The 12,262-nt window shown below is 49.2% G+C and overlaps 1 protein-coding gene across 1 annotated transcript in view; it reads left to right on the forward strand.

Moving 5' to 3' along the window:
- The first annotated feature begins 7,210 nt into the window (after positions 1-7,210).
- Positions 7,211-12,262, forward strand: part of DOCK5 (dedicator of cytokinesis 5) — a 189,478-nt gene continuing 184,426 nt past the window's right edge. Inside the window, exon 1 of the mRNA XM_038746260.1 lies at positions 7,211-7,288. Within this exon, the coding sequence (XP_038602188.1) occupies positions 7,279-7,288 (10 nt within the window). The 5' untranslated portion in view covers positions 7,211-7,278. The remainder of the gene's footprint in view (positions 7,289-12,262) is intronic.

Raw genomic sequence — 12,262 nt, forward strand, 5'->3', positions numbered from 1 at the left:
CAAGGCATCTGCCTGGTGACTGGCATCTGGTGACTGGCTCTGGGCTTTTAGTCATCTCCTGCTCTTTGGGCTCCTGGTCTTGGCCCACACTGAAACAGTCCTGAATGAACTGTGGGTGGGTGGGTCGGGCCAGGCAGGGAAGCAGAGCAGACCTGGCCACTTGCCTTTTACTTCAGAGTCTAGATGTGTTTTCAAGGAAACCTTCCATCTTATTCCTACTGGGGAAAGAAGACATCTTCGTTACGATAGTCACCCAAGCCCCATGATGTTTATGGAAATATTCTTGCATTCTTCTATTTCCCCTTCCCTAATCTACATTAATGTCTGTCTTCCCTATAGACTGTAAGATCCTTTTGGTCAGGGATCTCCTCTGCCAACTCTATTATGTTATACTCCCCCAAATGCTTAGTACAGCATGAAGCATCATGGCTCAGTGGAAAGAGCACCGGCTTGGGAGTTGGAGGTCGTGGGTTCTAATCCTGGCTCTGCCACTTGGCAGCTGTTTGACTTGGGGCAAGTAACTTAACTTCTCTGTCCCTCAGTTACCTCATCTATAAATTGGTGATTAAGACTGTGAGCCCCACGTAGGACAACCTGATAACCTCATATCTACCCCAGTGCTTAGAACAGTGCTTGGCACATAGTAAGCACTTAACAAATACCATTATTATTACTATTATTATTACAGTGTTCCGCATGCTGTAAGCATTCACTAAGTACTATTGATGATTGATTGATTGATCATTTATGGATTGCTGGAGATCAGTAACTATCTCCACAGAAAGAGGAGACAACACTGGGAAGGAGACAAAGGGGTTTGCTGAGAATCCACCAGCCCAGATTAATTGCTGCAATGCTTCGGCTATTCCCCAAATTTCCGAGGGGATGAGAGAGATGGGAGGGAAGCCAGCCAATTATTAATCCATTAAATACATCAGCAAATTAAGGGTGGGGGTAATCACTGGAGACAGCATCTGGAAAATTGTTTCCCAGTAACCTGAACACAAGGGTGGGAATTGGGACTGAATCTACTTTCTGACCCCTTGTTTTCCTCCATTTTCTGGGCCACCTCAGTAATCAATTAGTCAATTAATAGTCTTGCTGAACAGCTTCTGTTTGCTGTTCACTGTACACAGCACAACACTTGAGAAGCAGCATGGCTTAGTAAATAGAACATGGGACTGGGAGTCAGAAGGACCTAGACCTAGACCTCTGGACTGTGAGCCCAGTGTTGAGTAGGGACTGTCTCTATGTGTTGCCAACTTGTACTTCCCAAGCACTTAGTACAGTGCTCCACACACAGTAAGCGCTTAATAAATACGATTGAATGAATGAAAAGACCCGGGTTATAATCTCACCTCGACCCCCTCCAATCTGGCTTCCGTCCCCTACATTCCATGGAAACTCCCCTCTCAAAGGTCACCAATGACCTCCTGCTTGCCAAATCCAACGGCTCATACTCTATCCTAATCCTCCTCGACCTATCAGCTGCCTTGGACACTGTGGACCACCCCCTTCTCAACATGCTATCCAACCTTGCCTACACAGACTCCGTCCTCTCCTGGTTCTCCTCTTATCTCTCTGGTCGTTCATTTTCAGTCTCTTTTGCAGGCTCCTCCTCCCCCTCCCATCCCCTTACTGTAGAGGTTCCTCAAGGTTCTTGGTCCCCTTCTCTTCTCGATTTACACTCACTCCCTTGGTGAACTCATTCGTTCCCACGGCTTCAACTATCATCTCTACGCTGATGACACCCAAATCTCCTTCTCTGCCCCTGCTCTCTCTCCCTCCAGGCTTGCATCTCCTCCTGCCTTCAGGACATCTCCATCTGGATGTCTGCCCGCCACCTAAAACTCAACATGTCCAAGACTGAACTCCTTGTCTTCCCTCCGAAACCCTGCCCTCTCCCTGACTTTCCCGTCACTGTTGACGGCACTACCATCCTTCCCGTCTCACAAGCCCGCAACCTTGGTGTCATCCTCGACTCTGCTCTCGTGTTCACCCCACAGATCCAAGGCGTCACCAAAACCTGCCGTTCTCAGCTCCGCAACATTGCCAAGATCCACCCTTTCCTCTCCATCCAAACCACTACCCTGCTTGTTCAAGCTCTCATCCTATCCCGTCTGGATTACTGTATCAGCCTCCTCTCCGATCTCCCATACTCCCGTCTCTCCCCACTTCAATCCATACTTCACGCTGCTGCCCGGACTGTCTTTGTCCAGAAATGCTCTGGGCATGTTACTCCCCTCCTCAAAAATCTCCAGTGGCTACCAATCAACTTAGGCATCAGGCAGAAACTCCTCACCCTCGGCTTTAAGGCTCTCCATCACCTCGCCCCCTCCTACCTTACCTCCCTTCTCTCCTTCTACAGCCCAGCCCGAACCCTCCGCTCCTCTGCCGCGAATCAATCAATCAATCAATCAATCGTATTTATTGAGCACTTACTGTGTGCAGAGCACTGTACTAAGCACTTGGGAAGTACAAGTTGGCAACACATAGAGACAGTCCCTACCCAACAGCGGGCTCACAGTCTAGAAGGGGGAGACAGAGAACAAAACCAAACACACTAACAAAATAAAATAAATAGAATAGATATGTACAAGTAAAATAAATAGAGTAATAAATATGTACAAACATATATACATATATACAGGTGCTGTGGGGAAGGGAAGGAGGTAAGATGGGGGATGGAGGGGGGACAAGGGGGAGAGGAAGGAAGGGGCTCAGTCTGGGAAGGCCTTCTGGAGGAGGTGAGCACTCATTAGGGCCTTGAAGGGAGGAAGAGAGCTAGCTTGGCGGATGGGCAGAGGGAGGGCATTCCAGGCCTGGGGGATGACGTGGGCCGGGGGTCGACGGCGGGACAGGCGAGAACGAGGCATGGTGAGGAGATTAGCGGCAGAGGAGCAGAGGGTGCGGGCTGGGCCGTAGAAGGAGAGAGGGGAGGTGAGGTAGAAGGGGGCGAGGTGATGGACAGCCTTGAAGCTGAGGGTGAGGAGTTTCTGCCTGATGCACAGATTGATTGGTAGCCACTGGAGATTTTTGAGGAGGGGAGTAACATGCCCAGAGCATTTCTGGACAAAGACAATCCGGGCAGCAGCATGAAGTATGGATTGAAGTGGGGAGAGACCCGAGGATGGGAGATCAGAGAGAAGGCTGATGCAGTAGTCCAGACGGGATAGGATGAGAGCTTGAATGAGCAGGGTAGCGGTATGTATGGAGAGGAAAGGGCGGATCTTGGCAATGTTGCAGAGCTGAGACCGGCAGGTTTTGGTGACGGCTTGGATGTGAGGGGTTGAATGAGAGAGCGGAGTCGAGGATGACACCAAGGTTGCGGGCTTGTGAGACGGGAAGGATGGTAGTGCCGTCAACAGAGATGGGAAAGTCAGGGAGAGGGCAGGGTTTGGGAGGGAAGACAAGGAGTTAAGTCTTGGACATGTTGAGTTTTAGGTGGCGGGCAGACATCCAGATGGAGATGTCCTGAAGGCAGGAGGAGATGCGAGCCTGGAGAGAGGGGGAGAGAGCAGGGTCAGAGATGTAGATCTGGGTGTCATCAGCGTAGAGATGATAGTTGAAGCCGTGGGAGCGAATGAGGTCACCAAGGGAGTGAGTGTAGATCGAGTGAGTGTAGTCTCCTCACCGTGCCTCGTTCTCGCCTGTCCCGCCGTCAACCCCCAGCCCACGTCCTCCCCCAGGCCTGGAATTCCCTCCCTCCGCACATCCGCCAAGCTAGCTCTCTTCCTTCCTTCAAGGCCCTACTGAGAGCTCACCTCCTCCAGGAGGCCTTCCCAGACTGAGCCCCCTCCTTCCTCTCCCCCTCCTCCCCCTCTCCATCCCCCTGCCTTACCTCCTTCCCTTCCCCACAGCACCTGTATATATGTACATATGTTTGTACGTATTTATTAGTCTATTTATTTATTTTACTTGTACATATTTATTCTACTTATTTTTTTTGTTAATATGTTTTGTTTTGTTCTCTGTCTCCCCCTTCTAGACTGTGAGCCCACTGTTGGGTAGGGACCATCTCTATATGTTGCCAATTTGTACTTCCCAAGCGCTTAGTACAGTGCTGTGCACACAGGAAGCACTCAATAAATATGATTGAATGAATGAATGAATAATCCTGGCTCCACCACTTGGCTGCTGTGTGACCATGGGCAAATCACTTCACTTGTCTGTGCCTGTTACATCTGTAAAATGGCGATTAGGACTGTGAGCCCCATGTGGGACATGGGCTGTGTCCAACCTGATTAGCTTGTATCTATCCTGGCACTTAGTACAGTGCCTGGCACATAGTGAGCACTTAAAAAAATACCATAAAAAAGAGGACAGTGGACTTAATAATAACTGCCAGCATTTAGGACAGTGTCTGGCACTTGGTGAGTGCTTACCAGATACCACAATTATAATTCTTATTACATGATTCTTTCTGCTGCTCTCTTGTAAACAGCAGAGCCCATGTTGGCCACCAGGCCTGGTTTGACTCTCCTGTTCATTTTGGCTTGAGAAATGGCAGCTTTGTATGGGGAGAGGATAGGGTTAATGTTGATGGGGGCTTTCTCAGGCAATCTGCTCCCCAAGATAACAGTAGGGTTTCCTTGATGTAACAACTGGACATGTGCAGTAGCAAAGATGATGATTTTTACGTAATGAGAGGCTCATTTGACTGATCATGCCAAATGGATGAGAGATGCCAGCTCACACCAAGCCTGCTTAGTGCACAGTGTGGGTGGGGAAGGACCCACTGGGCAGCATCCGTGTCAACCACGGCAGGGAACCTGGTAGCCTGAGAGTGGGAGAGGGGCCCTCTAGCCCCAGGAACCCAGTGTTTGCTGCTTTTGCCACTGGAGTCTGGGTGCTGGGCTCTTGGGTCTCTTTTTGGTTTGGTGGTCTTCTGGCAAAGAGACATGCTCTGCCATGGGCTGAGGGTCTGCAAGCCCAGCCAGTAAACTCAGTTTTGTTCACATAAGTGTCACTTGGCATCAGATCACTGTTTGGAGGGGAGCTGGGGAAGGAGTCACGTGTTCCCTTGGTTCACACTTTCGAATGACAGACTTGGTCAACACCAGATGACCAACAGTGAGAGGTATACAATAATATTGTTAGTATAGTGCTCTTCTCACAGTAAGTGCTCAATAAATACCACTGAATAAATCCAAGGTATCCCTGCCAATCCTCTGACCATTGGGAATGCCAGGGCCTGCTTAATAATAATAATGATGATGGCATTTATTAAGTGCTTACAATGTGCAAAGCACTGTTCTAAGTGCTGGGGAGGTTACAACGTGATCAGGTCGTCCCACAGGGGGCTCATCTCATTTTACAGATGAGAAAGCTTGAGGACCAGAGAAGTGAAATGACTTGCCCAAAGTCACACAGCTGACAGTTGGCAGAGCTGGGATTAGAACCCATGATCTCTGACTCCCAAGCCCGGGCTCTTTCCACTGAGCCATGCTGCTTCTCTTCTCTTCCCTGCTTAACTTGGTACTTGCCATGGGGCATTCTGGAAGTGAAGATACAGAAAGGTCAGAGGGCTTCACATTAGAACTCAAAATTCTTGACTTCCCAATAACCATTTTCCCATCCCAGCATGCCCCCACTCTTCCCCCCCCACCAATCTCCCATCCTTTCCCCATCTCCTTCACTTCCCTTCTTTTCACTCCCATCCTCTCCTTTCCCCTTTTCCTTCCCCCTCCCTTTTCCCCTCTTCCCCTCCCTTCCCTTCCTTACCTCTCCACTTTCCTGGTCCTTTTTCTCCCTCCCCTCTTCCCTCCCTTTTCCCACTTGTTTTCTCCCTTTCCCCTTTTCTTCCATCTCCCGCACCCTCTGTCCTCATCCCCTCTTCTCTTTCTCCTTCCTGGAGGTTCAGCATCAAGTTGCTAAAACCCAGGAGTGTAAATTATTATAATTTTAATATTTGTTAAGTGCTTACTTTGTGCCAGGCACTGTACTAAGCTCTGGGATAGATACACGCAAATTGGGTTGCACACAGTCCCTGTCATCATCATCATCATCAACTGTATTTACTGAGTGCTTACTATGTGCAGAGCACTGTACTAAGCGCTTGGGAAGTACAAATTTGCAACATATAGAGACAGTCCCTACCCAACAGTGGGCTCACAGTCTAAAAGTCCCTGTCCCACATGGGGCTCACAGTCTCAATCTCCATTTTACAGATGAGGAAACTGAGGCCCAGAGAAGTAATGTGACTTATTCAGAGTCACACAGCAGACGAGTGGGGTACCCAAGATTAGACCCCATGACCTTCAGGAGGCCTGCCCAGACTGAGCCCCCTCCTTCCTCTCCCCCTCGTCCCCCTCTCCATCCCCACCATCTTACCTCCTTCCCTTCCCCACAGCACCTGTATATATGTATATATGTTTGTACATATTTATTACTCTATTTATTTTACTTATACATATCTATTCTATTTATTTTATTGTGTTCATATGTTTGGTTTTGTTCTCTGTCTCCCCCTTCTAGACTGGGAGCCCACTGTTGGGTAGGGACTGTTTCTATGTGTTGCCAGCTTGTACTTCCCAAGCGCTTAGTACAGTGCTCTGCACACATTAAGCGCTCAACAAATACGATTGATTGATTGATTGATTCTGACTCCCAGGCTCGTTCTGTATCCACTACACCTTTGCCCTGACTAGCATACTTAATGAGTTCAGTAAACTTCATGGGAGAATACTACTACTACTACTACTACTACTACTAATAATAATAATAATAATAATAATTATTATTATTATTGTGGTATTTATTAAGTGCTTAATATGTGTTAAGCACTGGGGAACATACAAGATAATCAAATCAGACACCTCTGTCCCACAGGGCTCACAATCTAAGTAGGAGGGGAAGCAGGTATTAAATCTCCATTTTACAGATGAGGTAACTGAGGCTCAGAGAAGTTAAGTTATCTGCCCAAGGTCACACAGCCAGCATGTAGCGGAGCAGGATTAGAACCCAAGTCCCCGGACTCCAAGGCCTGGGCTCTTTCCACTAGGCCATGCTGCTCCTCAACGCTTACAACTCTTGGGCCTCCATTGATGGAGAGACCCCAGAACAGACACCTCCTCCAGCCACTCCCCTCTCCCCTACCCCACCCTGCCCCTCTGTCAGCTACCTGCAAACTCCCACTGTTTCCTTGGGGGGAGAGGGAGTGGCCACCAAATGATCATTGTCTTTTCTTGTCTCCCACCTGCAGCGATCTACAATTACAATGCTTCCCAGGACTCAGAACTGTCCTTGCTGATCGGAGACACAGTTCACATTCTGGAGATGCATGAAGGTATGTGTGGATCCCTGATGACTGGGGGAAAAGGGACAGCTTTCTTGGGGGTGGAGAGTAGCATCTGTTAATGGGGGGCTCCCTGAAGCCCTCAAGGCTTCACTTCTCGTAACCCGGAGATTGGAAGTGTTTGAAAGCATTAAGTTCCAAAATGCCATCCCCCCACACCCCCCTCCAGGAAATTACAGAGAAGCAAACTGAATGTGGGAATAAATAATGAACTTTGAAAGGGCCTGGAGGTAGCAGAATGCAGTTGTGTGGGTGGCAGTAGCTGACAGCTGGAGCGGAAGCCTCCCCCCTGCCCCCAGGTGACCCCCAAACCAGGAGAGGAATGACTCACTGACTCGGACCGACAGGCAGAACATAGGGCATCACGGCCTTGCCAGAGCTGGTTCTTGGTAGGCAGATGGAGGGGAATGAGGACCCAGTGGGTGGCACTGGAGGATGGCAGTAGGTGTTCCCAGAGAGCAAGGCAGCTTGGTGTGAGGTTGGTCCAGAGGTGTAAAGGGCAAGCGGGCAAAGAGACCAATAAATGCTGGTGCTACCCGGCTGGGAGAGGGGAGAATGGTTTTAAGAGTAGACAGTGGGAGCCCCTGCCAAGAGTAGCATTTAGTGGGGCATGGGCCCCTTTTCACCTATGTGGGGGGGGGGGGGGGGCAGGGAGGGGTGGCGAAGGAGGGGAGAGGTGGTGTAGTTGTGGTATATCACCGGCCTTCTCAAAAATCTCCAGTGGTTGCCTGTCAACCTTCGTATCAAGCAAAAACTCCTCACTATTGGCTTCAAAACTCTCCATCACCTTGCCCCCTCCTACCTCAGCTCCCTACTCTCCTACAGCCCAGCCAGCACACTCCACTCTTCTGGTGCTAACCTCACTGTGCCTCGTTCTCTCCTGTCCCACCGTCGACCCCTGGCCCACGTCCTACCTCTGGCCTGGAATGCCCTCCCTCCTCACATCCATCAAACTAGCACACTTCCCCCCTCAAAGCTGTGCTGAAAGTTCACCTCCTCCAGGAGACCTTCCCAGACTGAGCCCCCCCCCTTTTCCTCTGCTCCTCCTCTCCTCCCCATCACCCTGACTCCTTCCCTCTGTTCTACCCTCCTCCCTGCCCCACAACATTTGCGTATATATGTACATATTTATTCTGTGTATTTTATTAATGATGTGTATAGATCTGTAATTCTATTTATTTACATTGATTTTATTGATGCCTATCTACTTGTTTTATTTTGTTGTCTGCCTCCCCCCTTCCAGACTGTGAGCCCTTTGTTGGGTAGGGATTGTCTCTGGTTGTTGTCGAATTGTATTTTCCAAGTGTTTAGCACAGTGCTCTGCACACAGTAAGCACTCAGTAAATACTTTAAATGAATGGATGTATTGTGTGCTCGTGGGCAGGGAACATGTCTACCAACCATACTATATTGTACTCTCCCAAGTGCTTATTATAGTGGTCTGCACACAGTAAGTGCTCAATCAATACCATTGATTGATGGACAGATGGATGGATGGAGTTGGATGCCAGGTAGGGGCTACAGACTCTGCCCTGCCCAGAACAGGGAGGACGACTGGGTCCGGGCTAGCTGGGGCAGACTGGGAACACCCACACCTGAACTGAGGCTGGCTGGGTACGGCTGCACTGAGGCTGGCTTGGTATGGCCACGACACGCAATCCCTGGGGGTTTTCTTGGCTTGGGGAAGTGAAACTAGTCTGGGTTAGGTCTCAGGTCTGCTCGTTCGAATCTCTGGAGATCGGAAATCCTCAGGATTCCCTGAGGCTTCTCTGATTCATTGCGATTTCCCTGTCTCACTCCCTTCCCAGTGTTGTTGAGGGTTTTCCGCCCCCAGACCTTGTGTGGAATCAATCAATCAATCAGTGGTACTTGTTGAGTGCTTAATGGGTGCAGACCACTGTACTAAACAATTGGAAGAGGAAAAGGATGAGGGGTGGAGGAATATACCAATGAGGGAAGTGCCTAATAATAATAAATAATTTTGGTATTTGTTAAGTGCTTACTATGGGCCAAGCACTGTTCTAAACGCCGGGGTAGATACAGGGTAATCAGGTTGTCCCACATGAGGCTCACAGTCTTAATCCCCATTTTACAAATGAGGTAACTGAGGCACAGAGAAGTTAAGTGACTTGCCCAAAGTCACACAGCTGACAAGTGGCATAGCTGGGATTAGAACCCATGGCCCACTACCCAAGTCCGTGCTTTTTCCACTAAGCAACGCTTGCAGGAGCATGGTGCTCTGAGTCTGGAAATCTCTGCAACCAAGAGCAATGACCTCCTTCTTGCCAAATCCAGTGGCTCCTATTCTATCCTAATCCTCCTCAACCTCTCAGCTGCCTTCGACACTGTGGACCACCCCCTTCTCCTCAACACGCTATCCAACCTTGGCTTCTCAGAATCCATCCTCTCCTGGTTCTCCTCTTATCTCTCTGGCCGTTAATTCTCAATCTTCTTCGTGGGCTCCTCCTCCCTCTCCCATCCCCTTACTGTAGTTGTTCCTCAAGGGTCAGTTCTTGGTCCCCTTCTTTTCTCTATCTATACTCACTCCCTTGGTGAACTCATTCGCTCCCACGGCTTCAACTGTCATCTCTACGCTGATGATATCCAAATCTACATCTCCACCCCTGTTGTCTCTCTCTCCCCCTCCAAGCTCATATCTCCTCCTGCCTTCAGGACATCTCCATGTGGATGTCTGCCTGCCATCTAAAACTCAGCATGTCCAAGACTGAGCTCCTTATCTTCCTTCCCAAACCCTGTCCTCTCCCTGACTGTGTCATCACTGCGGACGGCACTACCATGCTTCCCGTCTCACAAGCCTGCAACCTTGTTGTCATCCTTGACTCTGCTCTCTCATTCACCCCACACATCCAATCCATCACCAAAACCTGCTGGTCTCACCTTCACAACATAGCCAAGATCCGCCTTTTCCTCTCCATCCAAACCGCTACCTTGTTGGTATACTCTCTCATCCTATCCCAACTGGATTACTGCAGCAGCCTCCTTTCTGATCTCCCATCCTCCTGTCTCTTCCCACTTCAGTCTTTACTTCACTCTGCTGCCCGGATTATCTTTGTACAGAAAGGCCCTGCGAATGTCACTCCCCGCCTCAAAAATCTTCAGTGGTTGCCTGTCAACCTTCGCATGAAGCAAAAACTCACTATTGGCTTCAAAGTTTTCCACCACCTCGCCCCCTCCTACTTCACCCGCCTTCTCTCCTTCTACAGCCCAGCCCACACACTTTGGTCCTCTGCCACTAACCTCCTCACTGTGCCTCGTTCTAGCCTGTCCCATCGTTGACCCCTGGCACACATCCTTCCTCTGGCCTGGAATGCCCTCCCTCCACACATCCGCCAAACTAGCTCTCTTCCTCCCGTCAAAGCCCTACTGAGAGCTCACCTCCTCCAGCAGGCCTTCCCTGCTTGAGCCCCCCTTTTTTCCCCTTCTCCTCCCCTCCCCATCGCCCCCACTCCCTCCCTCTGCCCTACCCCCTTCCCACCACCACAGCACTTGTATATATTTGTACATTTATTACTATATGTATTTTATTTGTACATATTTACTATATTTGTGATGATGTGTATGTAGCTATAATTCTATTTCATTCTGATAGTATTGACACCTATCTACTTGGTTTTTTGGGGTTTTTTTTTTTTGGTATGTCTTCCCCTCCTTCTAGACTGTGAGCCCATTGTTGGATAGGGACCGTCTCTGTATGTTGCCGATTTGTACTTTGCAAGCGCTTAGTACAGTGCTCTGTACACAGTAAGCACTCAATAAATGATTGAATGAATGAGTGAATAATAATAATGAATAATCATGGTATTTGTTAAGCGCTTACTATATGTCAAGCACTGTTCTTAGTACTGGGGAAGACGTAGGGTAATCAGGTCAGATATCGCATTCAGGGCTCACAATCTAGGAATAAGAATAGGTGTTGAATCACCATTTTACAGATGAGGTTACTGAGGCACAGAAAAGTGGAGTGACTTGCCCAAGGTCATGCAGTAGGCGCATGCCTGAGCTGGGATTAAAACTCAGGTCCTCTGACTCCCAAGCCTGTGCTCTTTCCACTATAGGCCATGCCACTCTTCATGAGCTAGAAAAAGCAGCTCTCATTGACTCCTTCCACTCTTGGTACTGCACACTCTGGGAGGGGAAGGGATGGGAGCTGTGGTGGCCTTACTATGATGAAGGAATGATAAAAATGCCTGAGGGAGATTGAGTTCTGATTGGCAGTGAGGCGAGTGAGTCCTCTGGAGCCCAAAGTCCTGGGGAGACGTTTTCTGTGGCAGACAGAGAAGCAGCATGACTCAGTGGAAGGAGCTCGGGCTCTGGAGTCAGAGGTCATGGGTTCAAATGCCGACTCTGCCAATTATCAGCTGTGTGACTTTGGGCAAGTCACTTAATCAATCAATCAATCAATCGTATTTACTGAGCACTTACTGTGTGCAGAGCACTCTACTAAGCGCTTGGGAAGTACAAGTTGGCAACATATAGAGACGGTCCCTACCCAACAGTGGGCTCACAGTCTAGAAGGGGGAGACAGAGAGCAAAACAAAACATATTAACAAAATAAAATAAATAGGATATGTACTGTGAGCCCACTGTTGGGTAGGGACTGTCTCTATATGTTGCCAACTTGTATTTCCCAAGCGCTTAGTACAGTGCTCTGCACACAGTAAGCGCACAATAAATACAATTGATTGATATGTACAAGTAAAATAAATAGAGTAATAAATACGTACAAATGTATACATATATACAGGTGCTGTGGGGAAGGGAAGGAGGTAAGGTGGGGGGATGGAGGGGGGAGGGGGGAAGGGAACAGGGGGCTCAGTCTGGGAAGGCCTCCTGGAGGAGGTGAGCTCTCAGTAGGGCCTTGAAGGGAGGACGAGAGCTAGCTTGGCGGATGTAGGGAGGTAGGGCATTCCAGGCCCAGGGGGATAACGTGTGCCGGGGGTCGAT

The sequence above is a fragment of the Tachyglossus aculeatus genome, chromosome 5 (genome assembly GCF_015852505.1).
Source record: "Tachyglossus aculeatus isolate mTacAcu1 chromosome 5, mTacAcu1.pri, whole genome shotgun sequence".
In the NCBI taxonomy this organism is placed as follows: domain Eukaryota; kingdom Metazoa; phylum Chordata; class Mammalia; order Monotremata; family Tachyglossidae; genus Tachyglossus; species Tachyglossus aculeatus.